Source organism: Phaethon aethereus (assembly GCF_964289735.1).
Source record: "Phaethon aethereus genome assembly, chromosome: 9".
Taxonomy (NCBI): domain Eukaryota; kingdom Metazoa; phylum Chordata; class Aves; order Phaethontiformes; family Phaethontidae; genus Phaethon; species Phaethon aethereus.
Window position 1 is genome coordinate 1980388 of NC_138585.1, and position 21849 is coordinate 2002236.

Genomic DNA, 21849 nt, shown 5'->3' on the forward strand with positions numbered 1-21849 from the left:
AGTGCATAACGAGCTCTCCCCATCAATCTCCTGCGGGTTTGTTATGAAGGATCACCCACCGAACAACAAACCCAGCCGAGAAGGGAGAAGATGCGCTAAACAACCACAAAACAAGTCAACACGAAACATTTTCTGCCTGTATTTTAGAGGAAACCACCGACACTTTGGGGTCTGCATGAACCTCTCGGGGGAGAGGAGCAGCCACGCTTGCTCTGCGAAGACATCTCGGCCGTGATACCACCATCCGCAGCCATCAGCCAGCGGGAGAAGATCTGCGATGGCCAAGAAACCCCCACTTTAGTTGTAAAGGGAAAGAATTTTTATATATATATGTGTGTATATATACATATCAGCCAAGGACAAGCATGCTGTGTCAGTTTGTGACAGGATGCATTAAGCTGCGACCAGGCAGCTCAACCCCGGACCTCCTCCGGGATCTCCCGTCAATGGCATGGATTTCAGTGCGCAATGAAGATGCATCGCAGCAGGGCAGGCAATAACTTAATGAAGCTCAGATTTGGAGGTGTTTGCTCAGCAACTGTATAACAACTTTATCAATAAACCGCTGCCTGCTGCGACTGTGGGATGAAACGCTCTAATTACAAAGCGGCAAACGCTATCCGTATCAGGATATAGTAAATTGAAATATGCCAGTTGACGTGCCTGAAAGCGCCCAATAAAATACCTGCTTAAATTTTTGCAAGCGTACGTGCATACGCACACGCACAGCAAACCCAACGCATCAGGCAAGAGAAAAGCACGGACAAAAACCCCTCCACCGAGCCCCACGCCTAACACAGGCTAAAAACACTCAGAGGGTGATTGAAAGTTTGAACCATAAGGACCAAGTCCCATCTACCAGCATGAGCTCCCCCCTGCAGACCCCAGAGAGGAGACCCGGCCCCAGCAGCTCCCCTCGGTTTTCATGCTCTGAAGGGGCTTAACCCCGCACGGGTACGTGGTGCTGGACGAGCTCAGCCAGAGCCATACAATCCATTTATCATAATCCTACCGAGGAGAGATACAGTAAATCAAAGAGACAACCTGCCTGCAAATAAATTGCAGGGGAGAGGGAGAGGGGGAGAGGAATAGAAAGGAAAAGGGAGAGCACTGCAGGGGGACAGATAAGAGAGAGGGAAGGAAACGACAGAGAATTACCAAAAAAGCATGCATCACAGGGGAAAAAGGACAAAAGGGGACCAAATCAAATATAAAGATAAGAGAGGGAAGATAGGGCTTTCAATACCTTTTGTTTTCCAAATCGTAAACCTATTTTAGAAAATGTGGGAACAAGTTTTAATCCACCGAGCTCAAACCCGACATCAGAGGCAATGGAAAAATCTCAGGATGGCAAGTTACAGGTAAGCCAATGTTTTCCAAATGTAAGGAGCTCAATTCCTCCCATAGTGACAAAGTCAGCTGCCGATATCATGCTTTTCATAATGGCACACAGGCCACAGACATACAAAATCCACACATACTATATGCATAGATGATAGTCCATACATAAGCCCCCACAGATGGGCGCCGATGCGTTTGGCACCTCAAAGTCAAGCAGCACCAAGGGCTGAGAGAGCACTTTAATGAGCCCTCCGACCCACCAAGACGGACCAGCCATCCCAAGAGCCCAGCGCCTCCACCACGCCACTACTGGAGGAGCGATCCAGGGCTGTGAGGTGACACGGCTATCTTTCAGGAGAACGTTGTTCACAGAACAATGTCACTATGTGTCTAAGTCTTCATCTTTGCTTTCTCAAGGCTGGGTTGCCAGCACACACCACTGAACGCTGCAGCCTGCCCCGAAAATCACCATATGTCAAGCTTGGCAGTTACTCTTTTCATCCTCCAGAAGATGTGGAACAGGAATTCAGCCACCCAGGGATGGGCAGAGGCTTTCCCAGAAACCCTACCCTCCAAAACGCTTGCAAGGCTGCCCAGAAGTAGCACCCTCCAACTCGAGATCCAGCCAAGTGGTGCGAGAAGGTCTGGCTTGAATGAGGGATTACTCAGGTTGGAGAAGGGCAATCGCCCACTCACCACCATCCAACGCTATCACCACCGAGGAGCACACACCAAAGCAGATGAAGTCTGATGGTCAGGAGCCCAAGGGCAGTCTTATCCCTCGTCAATGCAGTCAAGTGGCTTCGGCACAAGCTGGACCACAGCAGCCTCATACCACTGGACTTCTTGGGTGGAGATCAGCTGGCTTGGACAACCATCTCACCAGCCAAGTGATTGAGGATGATCCAGTACCCCAAACTCATCACGCATCCCAGCAGAAGCACAGCGCCTCAAGGGATGGCAAGGATAAACCAAACATCAGGGAGCGACGTCAGCAACTTCAGATTTTCTGGTACTTTTCCATAGCTCACTTCTTGGTCAACAGCCATGTACCAGTGTTGGCTGCACCTGGTGTGCTCCAGCCAGGCTGAATGGAAGCAAGTGAGCCCACCCAAGAGAAGGACATTCTCCTGAGAGCTCTTCTCTTGGGAAGACAGGGCTTGATCTTCATCATGATCTTCATCATTTGCTACAAGAAAGCAAGGAGCCCCAAAAAGAGAGGCGGGGGGAAAGCAGGGTTTGGGATTTCACAGACAAGGGCCATGGAAGCCTAACGAGTTCAGTGGAAGTGGGCTCCTAATCAACTGGGATTCCCTTGGAAACGATAGCCTCTAAACACAGAATTAATCGACAGAGAAGACAGAGCAGCCATAAACATCAACAGCATCTGCAATCACACGTGCAAGGATAAATTAAAAGGACACGCAGTCTTCACGCCTGGATATGCACAGGACATGCACTTCAGGACATGGTTTAGTGGGCATGGTGGTGGTGGGTTGATGGCTGGAGTTGATGAACTTAAAGGTCTTTTCCAACCTTAACGATTCTGTGTGACATTCACCCGTGGGATTGCAGCGGGATCCCCCCACGTGTCTTATGGCTGCACCATGCTCAGCTACAAAGGCAACCTTCAAGGCCACCAGCACAAAGGCACCGCTGGAGTAGGTGCAATAAGCTTTGCTGAACTAATGCACCAGACCTGTCCCCCCCTTTCCCTGCGGCTCTCCTTCCCTGCTGGATTTATTTTGCGTTACTCCAGGATAGCACTGCCTATGAGGAAAGCTCTAAAAATCAAAACATGTATCCTGCATTTCCCTACACGCCATCACTTCTTTAAAGATTCAGGATGAGTCATTGTCTTGGACCACATTCACCAGAAAAGCTTTGCGCTCACTACGAAAACATGCATCTCATGGAGCCCGAAATCTAAAATGCCAGCCACACTGTCAAAGAGCCCTCACGACGAAAGATGCACCTGGCATCGTCCAGCTCCTATTTACTAGATCTTATTTTAAAATGTCAAAGGGATTCTGCATGAGCCACGAACATGACAGACTGCTCAGACACAGAGCAAGCACCGTCGGGGGACTCCAGCTTAGCATCCCTTCGCCCATGAGCACCTCCTCCCAGCGCAGCCGAGTGCCTGGTGTTCCCTCCAGACACCAAAATCTGGGAGAAAAGCCTCCCTTTTCACCCCAACAATTCCCCTGGCTGCCACCAGCCGAAGCCAAACTGCTCGGTCAAGCTGGAACCCAAATCTCCCCACCAAAATTAGAGGCTTGTGCAAAGGAAAACCCCAGCTCCGCACAAGCAACCACAGAGCGAGCACGGGGTGAACTTGCCGGCATGGCTCTGGCACAGGACAACCGCAGCCAGATTGATCCTCTATTTTTTAATGCAGCATCCAACATGTACTTGGCCTTCAGCGATGCCGGCCAATTATTTTCAGGTGTAAGTAAGAACTGAACAACTGCTGGTCTGAGGCTGCGTCCTGAAGATCCTCTGCTCACGCGCTGGGGGTCTCGAGGGGGAAAGGCAGGGGAGGGAGAGCAGAAGGGTGCAGGGATGCTCCGGCTGCTGCTGGAGATGACAAACTCAGCCCCGGCCGCCAGAGCACAGCCGTCAAGGGGAGGAGGTGGTAATATTGAACCTCAAACAGGAAAAAAAAAAAACCTGCAAAAACTTGGTAAGCGGCTCCCCGCACCGCCTCCCCTGCCGGCGCCGGCCGCTGTGCCGAGCATCGTCTCTCCCGTTTTTGCACCATATGGAGTCAGCTCGCGAGTGCAAACGAGGCAAAGAGCGCGCGAGGCAAAGGGAAATAAATCTGTGCCGCCACGGCAGCGCGCGGGGCCGCCGGCAGCGCGGGGAAGCCACCGTCGGGATGCAGCCGGGACGGGGGGAGGCTCTGCCTGCGTCCCCTGGGGACGCCTTGGCAGCCGGCCCGCCGCCCGCCCGGCTCTCCCCACTGTACGGCTCCCCGCCTGGGAACAGGGAGAGGGGATGTGGCAAAGCCAACAGCTCCCTCGCGCAGGGCAGAGCACCCGTGAGCAGGCTCCATTGGGTTGGTTTTTTTTTTGCTCTAGCCCCACATCCAAATGCTGCTTCCCAAAACACCCTGTAAACCCATCCCTTGGCTCTCCCAGCTTTGCCCAGGACTTTTCCTTTTTTTTTTTTCTTCTCCGCTTTCAGATTTGGTCAAAACAGCCAATGGCCGGGACCTGTCACTATCCTGCGGCCGCTCCCAAAAATTTTGCTATCAATCTGAGCCACTTTCAGGTACGCACGCAGATGACAGCTGGTCTGTTGAGTAAATAACAAAAGGCGTTTGCCAAGATTTCTAAATGCCCATTGACAGAAGGTGCAGGACCGGCAGAGTCGCGCTAAACCCTTGCCCGAACACGCCGACCTCTGCCAGCGACTGCAGTCACCCCTTTGGGAGATGCTCTTCATCAACGGGGTGCCCAGCAGGGCCTTCAGGACCCCTCTTCGTCAGCTCTGGGTGCATCCTCCGAACTGTGCCAGCAGCAGTGGGCAAACTGCTGCCTGCCTCCCGCAGCTCCTGCCCACGCAGCCAGGTTCTCCTGCATCCCCCCCCGCACCAGGAGCCCTGGGATCCGCATCCTGTGGGAAGGGAGGAAGAACGAGCACCTCTCTAAGTCGAATTCAAATCACAAGATTTCGCTCGGGACCGTGCTTACGCTGAGCTTTTCCGGCACGCTGCAGCGGCTGGTTGAGCTGCTGAGCGGCCACAGCTCCCACCGGCCCTGGGAGGAGACGAAGAGGAGGAGGAGGAGGAGGAGGAGGAGGAGGAAGAGGATGCTGGCAGGAGGCACCGCTTGGCAGCCGGCCTGCCCAGCACACCCCTGCCTCCAGCCCCAGCGCCTGCGCGGGTGCAAGCTGGGAAAAGGCTCTAGCACGAGGACGGCCATCTGCGCGCCGGGAGCCGCGCCAAGGCAAGTTCAGGAGATTATTTCCCCCCCTCCTCGCCGGGACGGACTCCTTCCCGAGTACCCGGGTAGAGCCAATTTAACGCCTCACCAAAAAACTTCAGCGTGGAGTTGCAGGGAGGTAAAGCAAGGAGAAGTCCACCAGAGCCACCGCCGGCAGCCTGCCAGCCCGGTCACCGGCCGACCCCCGGGAGGTGCCTACAGTCCACCACGGGCGAGGGGTGGTCTTGGCACGGCCAGCACGGTTGCATTTCATGCAACGCCAGCTCTTCTCATTTTTAAAGCAGTGCCAGTTGATGATAAAGTTCCCCCTCAGCTCATCTCCATACCCGCCTCTTGTCCTGATGACACTGACCCATCCTCCCCGTTTGTGGTTTCCTTACTGAAATAAATCACTTTAAGTGCACATTGTGCTCTGGGTCTCATTACTGTTCATCATCTGCGCAACGGAGCTGTCACATCCTCACAAACTCTGTCACCTGGGTGACACGGGAGCTATTTGGGAGGGGAGGCAGGTGGGGAGAAAGCACCTGCAGCTCGCCAGGGTACCAGGGGCTCCCCACCCGTCTCCTCCACAGCTTTTGGATGGTGGGCTCACACCTTCAACCCCACGCACCCATCGCGGCACAAAGGCTCAGGAGAACAAACGCAAGAAGGTACAACACACATGCTAGATGAGACCGTTGCACACAAGCACCCAGAAGATGGCAGGAACGATGGCAGATACACCTTGATGGCCAAGAGGGTCTTCCTGCAGTGAGGTATGCTCTGGCAGGGAAACCTCCTCCAGAAGGGGTGGCAGAAACTCTCTCTCTCTCTTGGGCGTGATGGTGTTGGGTTGATGGTTGGACTTGATGATCTTAGAGGTTTTTTCCAACCTTAATGATTCTATGATTCTCCTCCCCAGAATTAAACACCTAGGGGAGGAAAGGAGGAAGAGCTGCCATGAGGGCAGCAAGATGGCCACCAAACCTTCTCCAGCCCAGATCCTAGGCAGCACCAGGTTCAACTCCTCATCACAGACGGGCGCTTCCAACTCCACAAGGTTACTCCAGATTAATCCAGAACAGAAGATCATGGTCACGCTGCACACAGTAAATTAAAAGCTCCATGCCCAAAACCCATGAGGCCCGTTCAGGTGACAGCAACACAAAGCCATCATTTGCCTGTCACATTGCTTGAGGAAGCCAAACACTCTGAAAGCGAGAGAGGGAGCAATTAAGGCTGCCGTTAATCTTGTAGTGTCCACAAAGACAGGTCTGTTGGGGTTTTTTTGAGGAGGGAGTGTAAGTGCCACCAGCTTCCAGATGGCCAGCGGCCCTGCAAGGGTATGAAAGGCCAAGCCAGCCGTCAAAGAAGGAGCTGCTCACCCATCACCACGCAGCTGATGCCTGCATCCCTGTACATCAGCTAACACATCCCTGTACATCCCTGTACTCCCTAAGAAAAGGACCCGTTTCCTGACACGATATTTGGGAAGGTGCAAAGGTTTGGGTTTCCCACCAAGTACACAACACCTACATACACCCTTGAGCATGGTCATGGAGAAGACATGCTGCTCTCATGCCTTCCATAAGGTGAACACTCGTGCTTGTCCCTCCGTTTGCCCCATCCCATCCCAACTTCACAGGAAAAACACCCCTCGCTGCCTCAGTGACTGTGGCAGGAGGAAGAGAGCCCCGGAGATGCAGGAGGAGAAGACCCCCGGAGATGCATGCGCACCAGGACATCCATCACTGCTGGGAAGGGCACCCCAGGAGGTCCCACAGCCTTCACTCAGCTCCCCCAGCATCCCACCCCTCCCCAAAAACCCAATCAGCCTACTGCAGCCCAACCCGGAGACCCCACGTGTCCCCCCGCGTCTCGCCCGGGGCGCTTGCACACGTGTTCGCACGCGCCAGCACAGAGCAGGGGGGAAGCCGCGTTGCAGAAATAACACAGGCACACAAACAAAAGAGCACAAGCCATTAATCTGGGGGAACCGGAGGAAATGAAATCATTATGTCTGCAGCTACAACATCCCGAAGAACAAATTTCCTGCCTGGATAATAAATGGATTCTTTTGTTTCACGTTGGCCCCAACCACGTGACTGTCTTGGCCTATTCCTCATCCAAAACATCTTGCTGTATAAATACCCAGACGGGCTCAAATTTCAGCTGCTAAAAATATGTTTTAATTATAATAATATATAATAATAATAACAACAACAACAAAATCTAGATCTACAGGCTCCCTTTGCCTCCTAAACAACCTCTGAAGGCTTTCCAGCACTCAGGAAAGCAAACAAAAAGTCCAAAAGTTGCCAATTACAGCTGAACAGCACAAATGCAATCTTTGAAAGAAAGACTGAGGCACCTGAACGGCAGCCCTGGGTTAATGCCCGCAATAAATAACCCCTGCCAGAAAGAGAAACGATGGGGGCATGAGCATTTTAAGCACTGACAGCCCGTATCAAGTACCTTACAAGTATCTCCCAGCGGCAGGACGGGAACCAAAGCCACGTGGCACACCGATGACAGCTCCTCACCTCCAGACCTTGGGGCTGGGCAGGTTTTCTTCTGAGCCAGGTTTTCTTCTGGTGGCTTTCTGATGCCTCACCAGAGCTTGGGATTTATGCGAGAGATGGATGGGGAGCACGCGTTCTGGCCTCCCCTGGCTTGGCGAGGGTATTTGTTGGCTGTAGGAACAGCAGGGATGTAGACCTCTAGAAGAAGCGTGTGAATTATTGGTTTCAACCATTCCTTTAACCTGCAACTCCCCCAGATCACTCAGTTAAAACCACTCTTCCATCTAACTACATATTTTGCTTCAGTTAAAACCACTTCTGCATCTAATTCTGATTTCGGCTTCTTTTCACTCGCCTTCCCAGCTTCACAAACACATAACAAACGCTGCAACAAGTTTCAAAACAAGACGTGGGTTTTGAATCCAAACATCAAAGCGCCTCGGTGCAAAAAGTCTAAATTGTTCAGATGTAAAAGTGAGGCCTCCACAAAGGGAAATGAGCTCAAAAATCCCCCCGAGCTAATGGGCAGCTGGAGGCAGAAGATTCAACCAAGCCCACCACACTCAACCACAGCTCTTACTGACTGGGGGTTCTACTTGCTCTCCATCACCCCAAGCATCCCAGCACCCCAAGGCAAAACCTCTTCTTTTCAACCTCAAACATAAGCAGAGGAGACCCTCATTTTGAAAGCCGGCCCAGTGCATCGCGCCAGCAAAACTTTTGTTTTCCTTTGTGGGTCATCTGTAATTTCAATTATATTTTGGATGCTGGGAGAAGTGCCCAGGCATAGCTGCTGCCTCATTTCAACCGCTTATCGTTGCTGTTTCTTCAGGGAAGGGGGGGGGCAGGAAGAAAGTCCTTGGAAACTAAATATTTACACACCCACGTACACTAATCCCAGCAGATCCAAGGGTGGGAAGCCTATTTAAAAAAAACATCCCTAATTACTTTCCCATTTTAAAGGGAATAATCCGGCGATTAGCTAGAAGGCTTTGCTTAAGTAATCACATATTTTTTGAAGAGGAATAACCTGCTGGCGTGTGCGTAGACAGGACAGGGGTCTGACAAACCATCTTTACACGCTTCCCGCACATCCAGCTGCCGACAGCCGAGCAGCATGGAGGAGCCGGAGCCACGGCGGGCAGGGGTGACGTCCACCACAGAGGGGGACACCAGAGCCAGCTCGGCCAGCGTCGTGGAGCCAGTCCCTGGACTGCACCCCAAGGATCGCACCTCCTTGCTGGGAAAGCGGCAACAAAGCCCCGGACGCCTCAAAAGGCCATCGGTCACCTCGCAGCGAAGCCCCGGCAAGCGCCCACGTTCCTACCAGCAGCGCCGCAGGCGGGGAAAGGCAGCGGGCTACCAGCGCAACACCGGAGCATCTTTCAGTCCCTTGCTGCTGAAGATTTAACAAAGACCAAGCTTATTCTCTTACCGGACCCTTATGGTTTCTGCTGGAAACAAAACCAAAAAAATCTAAATAATCCAGACCAGGGGATGTGTGCAAGGATCCCCAAGGTCCCCCCTGCCGCAGCAAAGCAAATAGCAGCGATTTGCTAATGAGCAACAGCCGCTGCGTTGCTCAAGGAAAGGGCTGAAGTCTTCAGGATAGGTGAAAGTTTGATTACGAGACGCGCACGGCAGATCATTTAGAAAGATAAAACGGCGTTCGCTCCGCCGCAGCCAGTGATTAAAAGGGGAGAACGTTATTTCAGGTAATAAAGAGCAAGACCTGAGGACCAGGCTGGGAATTCAAATTTACAACTTGTATCAAATTCATATGCTGTAAAACTTCACCTAGTTTATAAGTTTCTCGCCAACTTCATAAAACATGTTTTATTATTATTGTTTTCTGACTCTCCTGCCTTAATAAAATTCCCCTCCCAGCCTGTGTGGGTGCTGCGTTATAAACATTTGCCCTTTGATTCATTCAAGACTGAAGAAAGCTTTCAAGGTAACCTATTAGGAATACTTCAAATGTTTCAAAGACATCCCAGTTTCCCCGGCACGTCGCCAAGCTTTAAAGAAATAAAAAAAAACGTGCCTTGCCGCAAACCACCCCCAAAAAAATCCGCCGGGCTGGTGACTCAAGAGATTGCAGCGGGGAGCGTGGGGGTCCGTGCCTGGCGCGGGGGGAGAGAACACAGGGGTTATGGGGGCAAGGGGGAAGGCAGGCGCCCACCCGCCGCTCCCCAAGCCCCCTCGGCAGGGAGCCCCGAGGATGCTGCCGAGCGGGTCTCCCTGGTCGGAGGCAGCCGGACCATTTTCTCGCAAGTTACGGACCAGACCGTGGGAAATCGGGGGTTGCCCTGTCCCCGGTCAGCCCCGGCGCACGAAGGCGGAGCCGGAGGGTGCCGTGAGCAGCCCCTTTGCAAAGCAGCCCATTTCTCCGGCCTCCGCCAAAGCCCACTGAAGTTAACGAGCACCTTCTTCTCGCCTTCGGCAGCTTTTGAGCGAGCCTTTCAGCGCGGCGGTGCCAGCTGTTTCGGTAATAACCCACGCATGGCGCCAGGACGGATAAATAAAAGCCGATTTTTAGAAAGATACAGAATACGACTATCTCACGACCTTACAGCCCCCGCCAGCCTGCGCCCACCTCCTCTCCTCCGCAAGGTCGGCTTCGACATCCGTGGAGCGGGGCAGCATCGCGAGCCGACGGCCAGGGCTCGAGGGGGCCCTGCCTAAGCTGGGACCAGAGAAAAAGGAATCCGTGCTTTTAACTCCTGCACAGTTGATGCTTTTCTCCATTTCGCTGAGCAAGAGTAAAGTTACCTGGTGCAACATGCGTGGCCCCAGGAGCCGCACGTCCCTCCCCGGGAAACGCAGCACAGAGCTGGTCCTTCTAACTTTTATTACATCAGAAATTACCACTTTACAGCTTTGTATCTGGTCTCAATGACACATTCAAAAAAAAGGTGTGGACGTGGCACTTCGACACACGGTTTAGTGGGCACAGTGGCATTGGGTTGATGGTTGGACTTGATGATCTTACAAGTCTTTTCCAACCTTAATGATTCTGTGATTCTGTGACACAGTTACATGTGACCTCACGGTGCCTCTGCCAAGAGCCCGAGGAGCTCGAATGACTTAGACCCCCACCAGCGATTTCACCTCAAGGGGAAGAGCGCGGACACCAAAGGCCAGGTATCTCCAGGGGGCATCTCCAGGGGGTTCACCCGCTCGCGTGAAGTTTCTGGACGGCTTCAGCCAAACCCCGCGGGCTGGGGAGCGGCTCTGCGCGTCTCGGCAAAGGATGGAGCGACCCGCCATCGCTGCTTTAAAGGTAACCTACGGCAGAAGCGTGGGGACGGAGTGACCGGGCGGCGAGGGCATCTGTGCTGCTACACGCCACGGGCGAGCAGCGCCTGCGGAGCACCCTCGCGGGCGCCACGGGTACACTGAGCGAGGCAGCGCGATGCAAAGACCCCGAACCAGTCGAAAATGTTGTAGGAAGGACCCCCGACAACACGTTGGTGATCTTGAAGAGCCAAATTTTGCTCTTTTCAAACACATTGGTTTCTAATGAAGAGCGGAGCGGATGCCACACGGAGCACCCGGAGAGCATCCCACTCCTGCTCTCTCCCTACGTGTCTGTCTCGTTCCTCGGGCATTTGGAAATATGAAGCTACAGGTATTGGGGGAAAAAAAAAGAAAATCAAAATTAAAGTGCCCAGCCACCTACCAAGGCATCAGGCTGCCCAGCTCCCCCGGCCGAGGGCAGGGTCTGCCCGCAGGACTGGAGCAGACCCCCGCGGCCGGCCCAGTCCTCCTCCTGCCTCTCGAGGACAGCGTTTCCGTTTCAACTCTTCTGCTGTGTTCCTGGTTTTCCCAGGGAAGATGTAATTCACACCCCTTCGCCTCTTCCGCCGTGATTTAATGCCTTTTGAGCAGAAAGCAATTATCCTCGTATCAACAGGACCCTAGCGAGGATGATAATGAGTCGGCTCCGACCCCGCGGCTAAGGAAGCGGCTGAAGCAAGTGAAGGCCTCTAGTAATCAAAGGCCCCTCTGATTGCAAGAAAAAAAAAAGAAAAGAAAAGAAATAAAACACCCTCCATAAAACTTCAGCCATTGCCACCCCTCCACTCACCAGCAGAAAGGGGACCGTCGCCAGCCCCGCGTCCCTCTCGCTTTGCTACCTGGGTGCGTTATTTTGAGTGTTGCTTGCCAGCTCACCCCCAGCACCCCACGGCAGGGAGCGGGCGCATGGAGATTCATCTTGTGCTTGGTTTTTGTTCGTGCTCGGGTTTTGGGGCTCAAAGAGAAGCATCTCCCCGCAATCCGGAGTCGAGCTCGGAAGGCGACCTGCCCTGCCCCGGGACTGGCACGCAGGGCCAGGCGAAAAAAGGTGTCCCCACGCTCTGCCCTGCAAACAGGAAGGAAATAGGAAAAGGGAAGCAAAGACGTGGACGTGCAACAGGTCTCGGGCTTTGCGGGGCTGGAGAGGCTCCCCGGGAGATGGCAGAGCCAGGAGCGGAGAGCATCCACTGCTGCCAAAGACGGGAGCAGCGGGCAGAGCTACTCGGGAAAAAAAAAATTAAAAAAAAATATAGCCAGGCAAAGACACCAAAACCCAGCCATGTTCAAAGCAATCCAAGGAAGATGCTGGTTGGCCCAGAATAATCCAAAACTTGGTGCCCAGCTGCTGCTGGGATGTGGCACACAGGGTACCAGTGCGTGGCAGAGGTAGGCAGGACTTTCACCCCACACATTTGGGAGAAAATATCACAAAATAATCTTTTAAAGTCGTGACGAAGCCCCCATCTGGGATGGGAGGAACCAGCCTAAAAAAGCGAGGGTTTCCACAGCCTCTTACCTACTCCCAGCCACCACTTTTACTCACAGCATAGCAAATTAAAGCTTAATCAGCTTCAAACACCAGTAATGCTGACTGGATGCCTCCCCAGATATTAAATGTTTTTCTCACTACACTAACAAGCACATACCTGAGGCTTTACCAATCCCTAATTATTTGGCATGGCTATTTCCAAATTAAAAAGTAAAAAATAAACTTAATACTGTAAAAAAAAAAAGCAAAAGCAAAACCAAAAAAAACAAGATAAACTTAATACTGTATTTTTGTCTCTCCCCATCTGCAAAGAGCTTGAAAGGGCTCCACCTTAAGGGGAGCAACTTAGAAGGGAAAACAAGCAAATTAACACCCTTAACTAAAACCTTTTCCCATCTCTGTCCCCTTCCAGGGGACCACCTGCCATCACCTTCTACCTGCCCCGAAAGGGGATGGCACGGAGCTGCCAACCATGGGGATGCTCTGAGGCTCCTCTCCCCACCCCGGGAGCATCCCACCCAAAGCCGGGAGCATCCCGCCCACCAGGTTTAGGTTGGCAGAAGCGAGGCCGAAGGAAAGTAGTCTTCCTCGGCCAGGGCTCGGGGCAGAGCCCTTTCCCCTTTGAACTGCCGCCTCTGTGATTTTTAACTGCGGGGCTCCCCGCAGGAACTTATTAAAGCCAGACCAGAACACGTAAGCTTTAATAGTAATTAGGTCACCCTGGGCTGCGGGCTTAGCAGGCAAAACTATAATTATTTAGAAATATCAAGTTTAAATGCCAAAGAGTCTTAATGGAGCTGAGCTAATTAACCAATTTCAACTGAATAACTGATCAGTTTAAAAAAGAAAAAAGAAAAGGAAAAAATCAATGATCACAGAGAACATTTTCTTTTAACAGGTTGTTTTCTTGCAGCAAACCTCAATTGCACAAAAGGAGACCAACAACCCCCGCTAACCAAATATTATTGTAATTAAATATTCAACAGAAAGCCTCTTCAATTATTCAAAAGACGGATAACACTTGTTTATAATTGGGGTGGTGGGAGAGGTTTCCAGAAGCAAGGATTTTGCGTATCATCGGGCTCCGGTCGCGGATGCAAAAACCACGTTGGGTGGACGGGTCGTGGCACCGGCACACGGTGCCGGCTCCGCCACAGCTCCCATCCCTCCTGCCAAAACCGAACTCGGGGGAGAGGGATGCCTTCCAGCCCAGACATGAGAAAATGAGGCCATATGGTCCCCATGCTTTCTGGATTCTTGTTATTAGACCGAAAATTTAGGGGACTAATGGCCAGCTTCCAGGTTTCACACCATTTTCCGATGGTAGCGTTATTCCCTCAGCAGAGAACCGGGAGGAAAAGCAGACCCCGGTGTATCATTATAATTCACTAAGCGGCATTACCATAGGAAATTACAAATTAGCTTTTCAGCAAAGGATACGGGGATATTTAGATTAGCTATAGAGAAACTACAGAACCTTTCAGTCCATTTATCAAAGCTCTCTTAGCTCCAACTTCCAGGGAAATGAAACAATAATAAATATTGAGCAGGGAAAGTTAATCTCTGCTGAACGGGCTTTAATAATTCAAAAGTTATGAGAAATAAATAAATAAAAGCACAGACCCTTTAGTTCCTACAAACACACGTCCCATTTTTCTCGCCATTTCTCACGAAGGGACTTTGTGGAAAATGGATGGTGATCAAACCAAACAAAAAAAAAAAAAAAACCCAAAAAAAGAGCTGTGGCTGGGAGTGACCACATTTAGGGCGCAGGAGGGAGCCCATCCATGTCTGCTAATTATCTGGAAAGTCACAGGGCTGATTCGGGCAAGGGTTTGCTCTCGTTGTCCCCAAGGAAAGGGCTGTGTTGCCTCTACCTGCCACTGCGCGACGTCCGTGCCAGCCCTGCGCCCACTCCCCCCCCGCCCGCTCCCACGCCGCCTCCCACGCCACTCGCTTTCCGAAAGTTGGTATTTTTAGCCCCCAAAAGCCTGCCTGTGCAATAACCAGCTCGGTGTCCCGTGGCCACCCGAGGTCCCAGCTACCTCCTAACGCTGCTCTGACATCGCTCCACCGCTTCCCGCGCGTTTTCGCTCCCGCAGCGGCCTCCGCCGAGGGGGGAGGCGGGGAGGGACGCCCACGTGTGAGCGCGTACGCGCTTTCACGCGTAGACCCCAACGCCCGAGTATCTTCCGGGCTGACGTTCCGTCGCCATTCCCGCCACCCAGCACCGCGTCACCAGGTGCTCTCGGTCACCAGTGGACCCGAATTCCCACCGCGCGGGTTGTCTGCACCACCTCCACCCCGCCAGCAACCTTCCGCGAGCGACGCGCGCTCTGGCGTCCTAACGTTGCAGCCGAGGCTGCGCCTTTCCAAATCGCGACCCGGCAAACACCCAAGCTTAACATTTGCCTCGCGCAAGTATTCGTGCGCGCGACGCTTTATAGCTCAAACGTTTGCAGAAAGAGAACGAGGTCAAATCAAAGTGCGCTCTCAAATTCTAATGAAAATTTGGGGAAAACATTTTCTCCCCCAACCCCAACTATTGGCTCAACTGCTGACGCCACCGGCGTCTCCCTACAGGGAACAGAGCACCCTTTGGGCACATACCATGCAAGTTTGGGGCTCCCGGATGAAACCGTTCCCACGTCTGAGCTCATACCCACGGCTGGAAGAGGGGAGAAAAGCCTCCTGGAGCTGGCTGGACGCGGGAGGGAGCGGCGCAGCACGCAGCACAGGCGCCGCGAGCGCGGCGCTCGGCCAGCCGCAGCCTCGCCCCGCGCGTCCCCTCCGCCAGCCCCATCCCACAGCGCTCCAGCTGCGCCAGGGACCGGCGTCTCCAAGGCTTTGCTGACCTGATTAGGACCAAGTTATCTGTTGCCCAAGGTCCTGTTTTCCCCTTTTCACCAAAGCTGAGCATTTCTTTAGCTTGCAGAACCCACCTCTGCTAGAAACATCTATTATTCAGCACCATGGCCGGGATCCAGAGCCAGGTGAACACATTCAGCCTACTTCATCAAACATCAATTTTTTCCTCTGATTTTTAAGGCCAGGGGAAGGTTTTTACTCTGTCCTGTTGCGTCTGGAGCTGCACCCAGGATGGGCGAGGGGCCACTTCGCAAACCCCCCGGCAGGCCACGCCATGGCAGACAGGTCCACTGAGCACATGGGAGCACAGGGCAGCGACCCAATTTCCACACAGAGACGGTGAGCAGAAAAAGCCGAAAAATAAATGTATTTATCACAGACGCCACCTTCTCCGCACCTGCCTTTCGCATAGCTCCTCCAGGGCCTTATTTGCATTAACTGCTCAAAGACCATCTTCGGTGTCAAATAAATACTAATAACGACAACCCAACAGGCATGCTTTCCATTTCCAGCGCTGCTTTTCTGATCTCTCCATCACCGCCAGCGCTCATTTTCATCTCTAATAGGCTTCCAGAGCCAAGCTGCCAGAGCACCCCAAGTTACTCAACTTTCGGCTGCGCTATGTTCAGGGAAAGTGAAATTCGAAGCTTTAATTAAGGCAAAAAATAAAACAAGACCTTCACCTAAAGGAAGGAGACCAACGTGGAATTGAGATGCAGGTGAAGTCGCCCGCAAGATGGGCCGCAGCTGATTCAGGGACAGCCGTACCGTGACCATCTCTGCCATGAGTTGAGTCGTATTCGCACATCCCAAGGACAAAAATCCCCCTTTTCAGGTTTTCCTGTTTCCTTTTTCTGGAGGATCTTTGTCACGCTGCGTGGTGTGAGCCACCGAGGTCACCCGCAGCTTGGGGCCAGCAGAACCTTTAGAGACACCGGGACATTGCATTTCCTTCACTTCTATCTCCAAGCCTGAAGCAGGAGGGAAATGGGAAAGCAGGAGGAAGACTGAGGCAAGGCATAACGAGTCAGTGATATCAGCAATTAGTCAAAAAAAAGGAAAAAAAAAAAAAAAAACCACGCAAGACAGGCATCTGCAGTCTCGGGCCCCTTTTCCATGACTTGACAGAACACTTTCCCTTCAGGCTGACAAGATCTGGGCTCACTCATCATGCCAAGAATAAGGTTTTTCCCCTTAGGGTTTTTTTTCCCCCCCAGATACTTGGCGGGGGGGAGTAAAAGCAAAGGGGTGGCTGGATACTAGCACTTGCAAATTCCCATGCAGAACACAAGCACTTGCAAATTCTCTCATGAAAGTCTTATTTCTGGCTTCTCTTGAAAACCGCTCTGCTGCGGGTGAACCAGCTGGGCCAAAGGTGGAAGCCCACGTGGGGATGGCGGTGGCGGCGACGGGAAGGGCAGCGCGGCGGCCGCCGGCTCTCAGCCCGCTCGGGGCAGGCACCGCTCCGGCGCCTGGCGGAAAGCGGAGGAAGCCCGAAGGATGCCTTGCAACAGATGTGCGCATCCCGAGCCAAAACGGGAGGAGAGAGGGTGCCCGGGGAGGGCGGCACGCAAGGAGCAGGAGCCAAGGGATACCGCTCGCCAACCAAACCCCCATCCCTGCTCCGCTCCCGGGCTGCATTTCCCAAGGCCAGGCGGGCAAGCGAGCGGATAAGCACGGGAAGCAAAAACTAAGCTGGATCCGCCAGCCCCAAGCAGGGCTTTCCACCTCCCTCCCCGTGCTTTGCTTACCGCGATGCTGCAAGCAGCAATACAGGAGAGAAAAAACTCATTTTTAGAAGAGCTGGCAGGAGGCAGGGAGATGACGGATAGGTTAGCAGGCAGGCAGATTAACCAGCTTACGCGGAGGATCTGCCCCAAAACAGACATCAGCCCCACCTGACCTACGGACACCTCAAACTCCAACAGCTCCCAAGTTAAAACATGTAACGTCGGCCCATTACCACCTTCTCTATATGCTAAATGTGATTATTTTTGGTTCAGCTGACACGAGAGCGAGCACGCGAGCGGCTCCTGAGCGATTGCAGGGTGTGGGAGAGACGAAGTATTTGTTCCTGTCATCTTCTCATGTCCCTCTTCCTCTTCACAGGCCACAAAAAAAAAAAAAAAATTCAAAATGACTATAAATATCCAGGTGTCCGGCAGAAAACAGTCAGCTAAGCCACAGGATTCGGTACAAATCAAGTAACCCTGAGAAAACTCGGGTAAGCGACTCGACTACCTCCAGGTTCGCGTGCCGCAGGCAATGAGTTAGCAAGGTTTCGTGGAGGATAAAGAGATGTTTGCAGGCAGCCCCGGCCCTGACCCCGGCTGCATCCTCCCCCGCCTCCAACCGGTTCCAGACCCCCAAACATCTCCCGCCCACCATCCCGTAAAAAAGCCACTGAGACAAAAAACTCTTATGTGGGATGCAGGGAGCCAGCCTTCTCTCAGCTGCTTCTGCAGCCGGTGGCAGAGCCGGGCTCCAGCCGGGGCTTCGCCTTGCTGCCGGAGAGGGCTGCCGGCAAAACCCGTCTCGCAGCCACTCCAGGGGAAAGCCAGACCCCAGGGTAGGTCTGGCTCTAGGAGATGCTTCAGCTCAGTTAGAGAAACCCTTGTTTTAATCTAGCAAATTCAACCCCTGCGCCAGGAGGATCCATAAGATTTAAATAAGCTCCACAAAAAGGTGATTTCTTTACACGACCACACCAGGAGAACTGTCACCTTAAGTCCAAATCAGATTCGATCGCTCTGCCTCAGAATTCCCCGTCCAAAAATCTTCCCTTACATCTGAGATCTCGCCCAGGATACTACTTTACTATCTAAGTAATTTCCTCAGCAGAGTAGAAACAACATCGCTCTTCAACAGGTTCATTCCCGGGCAGGGATGCTGCTGGCTCCACCAGCCCAGCACGTGCTCCCAGCAAGCTCGGGGCAAGCCGGGGAAGACGCTGCGTGACACACGGACACGACACCCAGCAGCGCTCTCAGACAGGGACCCGGCCAGGGTCTCCCAGCCGGTCGCGATTCCAGCAGTGCCTCAAGCAGCTGACGCTGCGAACGCCGGCCAGCGAACCGCCACTTCACAGGTCTTGCGTTTCCACGCATGGCTTCGCTACCAAGCGAACACGCGCCTGTTTGCATCATGCCTAGGCAAGGCATCAGCATTTCCCCCCTCACATTATTTCTATGGAGATGCAACGAGGGAGGACGCCCGAGAAAGCAGAAAAGCGAGTGCCTGGGTCAGCCGAAAGCCAGCGGAAAGCAGCCGCCGCAGCAAGCGGGCCTGCCCACCGCGATCCGGCAGGCACGCTCGCGAGCGGAGGCCAACCGCAGCCAACACCGCTCCCGCCCCACAGGAGACCATCGCAGCGGCGTTTCGGCTCCTGAACCGGCTCCACACTGCCTGAAGCTGAGCCGCTGGTCTCCAGCCAGCTCCAGCAGCTCCCAGTTCAGCCGCAACCGTGCTCACATAAGCTAGCCGCCCCCCCCAAAGAGGGGGCCAAGCCCCACGCCGGCCGGCAGCTCAGTTCACCCACAAGACCCCGTGCATCATCCCTCCGCAACCACGCGCTTCTCGCTGCCAACAAGCGAGGGGCTGCACCACGTCCCTTGCTCGCACGCTGGGCAACCCCCGCCGCAAGCGCTTTCGCCCGCGTCGGGGCGGGGGCAAAGGAGGCAGTGGCAAAATAAAGGAAATCAGAAAACGCCATAAGCAATACTTCCGAAAGCCCTGCCGGTCAGTGAGCAGCGACGCCCCGCCGCCGTGAGCCCGAGGGGACCCGGCCGTCCCGCCAGGCCCAGCGGCTGCGGGCGCCGTCCCGGTGCACGGCGCGTCCCCCAACCTGGTGCGCGATGGGGGTAAAGGCTTGAGCCCAGCAGCACAAAGCTCGCCGAAGGGATGGCCCAACGGTCAACGGGCCCCACGTCTCCTGGACCGCTCCGACTCCCTGCCCACACCTCCCGGTGTATCCATCCTTCTCTTCCACAAAGCTCCCACGGGTGCTGCGAGGCACGAGAGGATGGCCAGAGGCAGTCCTCCGCACAGCCGCGGCCCCTCGGGGTGTCCCGCACCGCGACCCCGGGGCGGCGGTCCCGGGGGGACCCTGGGGGGTCACCTCCTCATCATGACAGGGCTCTGCCGGGGAGGGGATCCAGAGGAGCCGCCCGTCCCACGCAGAACCGCTCTGGTTTCCCAGAGCCGTCCCCGAGCGCTGGAACACACATCCCCCCACACCCACACCGCCCCTTCTCGAGCCACCCACGGCCCGTGGGCGAGCCCTGGCTCCCGCGGGCTGCGGTACGACGGGGGACACAACCGGCCGGTGGCACGCCAAGGGGAACTCCGCGGCCCCGGAAGCGGACGGGTGCCGTGCCGGAGCCAGCCCCGGGCCGGTTTGCAGCCCCCGGTACGCCGCGCGGCGGAGGAGCCGGTTTCCCGGCTGGTCCGCGGTTGCAGACGCCGCGGGTGGCGCTCCCAGCCCACGCGTGCACGGTGGCGGGCTCAGAGATCCGCGGCTCAGCATCCGTCCCCCGTCCCGCCTTACCTTCCACGGCGGCCGCGGCGGCGGCCAGGCAGAGCAGCACCACCAGATCCGCAGCCATCGCCTCCCCGGGCCCCGCGCCTCGCTGCTCCGCAGGCGTCTGCCGCTACCGGCGGGAGGCCGTGAGCGGGCATGGGGGTGCGTCCGCGGGCCGGGACGAGGCAGGGCGGGCCGGGGGACCGGGACGGCGGGACGGGACCGCGCCGCCTCGCCTCGCCGCCCAGGTCACATCGCCGCCGCGAGTGGGGCGCGCGGCCACGCCGCCGCCGGCCCCCGCCGCCGCCCGGCCCCGCCCCCGCCGCCGCCCCGCCAATCCCCGCCACGCGCTCCGCCTCCGCCCCGCCCCCGCCTGCCGCGCGCCGCCGTCCGAAGGGGGACGGCGCCCCCTGGCGGCTCGCCACCGCCGCCACTGCCCCCCGCCGCTTTCCCCTCCGCGGGACCCCCGACGGGGCGGACCCTGAACCCGCGGCGCAGGGCCCCGGGGAGTGGGCGGGAGGCTGAGGCCGCCGCAATCCAGATCCCTTCTTTTGCCTCCAAAAAGGGATCCGGAGCAAATAGGCAGCCCCCACACCGAGAGGGCCCCCCAAAACATGGCTGCTCCCACCTCAGGGCCAGAACGCAGCGGCCGCACAAGTCAAGGGTCTCCTCAGCCTCTTGCCCTCTCCCTGCACCCTCACTGTGCACAGGCATGGCTCCAGGCCCGAGGCGAGCCTTTGGCAGCGTGGGCTGTCACGCGTGTGTGAGGAACCCTCCAGAAGGAGACTGGCCCCGGCCCCCTCATGCCACGCCCGGCGCCAGGCCGGCTCCCGTTGCCCTTCCCGGGGCTCAGCGTGCCCCTCAGCTCCTCTCCCCAGCCTGGCAACCGCTTCATCCGGCGCAAAGCGGCCGCCATCTCTCCCTGCCGGGTTTGCGCGTCCCACGGCGCGTGGGAGAGGGGAAAAAGCACGGGCAGGGAAGGCAGCGCGGGCTCACGCAGGCCGTGGTTGCCTGCCTGCAGCCAGGGCTGGCCTCTGCTACCGCCGTGGGACCAGCCACCCCGCAGAGGCGCCGAGCACTGGGAAATCATCAGCTTTTCAGGGAAAGAGAGCACCAAAAAAGAAAAATATTCATCAGTGCCACAGGAACAGGAGTTTTCTTTCGCGGTTGTGCAAAATATATTTCAAGCAGCTCCTATTCAGCTGAGCAAATAACAGAAAAAATTGCCAAGAACATTCTGGCTAAGTTTTAAGGAAATTTGCTTTCATCTTGACAAGGCTTCTTCATTCTCTTCCCATGAATATCTCAGCAATCCAGTTTACTCACTCAGAGGATCACAGAAAGAAAACTGTGAAGTAAATGTCAGTATTATTTGCATCTTTATCCAGTCTGCCACAAAAGCAACACCATGTTATTTATCTGATCTAGCACAACTCAGTAACAGCTCAAGTATAGAATATTCATGATGTACACAGCAAAAAAAAAAAAAAAAAAGTTAATCGTTTGAAAATACAAGAGTCAAAGCGCTGAGCCTGTGAGTTATCCAGAGAACTGCCTTGGTTGTCAACTGAAAAACTTGCATTCAGAAACTAACGTTTGACCAAAAAAAGCCTGACAATTTTTGTATGAGGAAAAAAAATACAATAATACATCAATATTCTTCTGATTTCTTTTCAGCTGGCCAAAGAGTTGGTTGCGCTGGGTAAAAGCCAGCTGTGTTTGTTCAAAAAGCTTTCTATTCTGTCAGCCTTGCTCCGAGTCTCTGAACAACAACGCTTCACTTCTCCTGGAGGAAGCGGCTCAGAAAAAGCCTCTTCACCGCATCACCATCCCGAGGACGCGCACGGGAAGGCAGCAGCATCGTGCCACTGGGCCACT

The 21849-nt window shown here is 54.7% G+C and overlaps 1 protein-coding gene across 2 annotated transcripts in view; it reads right to left on the reverse strand.

Moving 5' to 3' along the window:
* Positions 1 to 20056, reverse strand: part of LOC309407974 (ephrin type-B receptor 1) — a gene marked incomplete at its 5' end in the record, with an annotated part of 74847 nt that extends 54791 nt beyond the window's left edge. For both annotated transcript variants that reach the window (XM_082003662.1, XM_082003661.1), the window contains one exon: positions 19999 to 20056. In XM_082003662.1, the coding sequence (XP_081859788.1) occupies positions 19999 to 20056 (58 nt within the window). The remainder of the gene's footprint in view (positions 1 to 19998) is intronic.
* Between the last annotated feature and the right edge of the window lie 1793 nt (positions 20057 to 21849).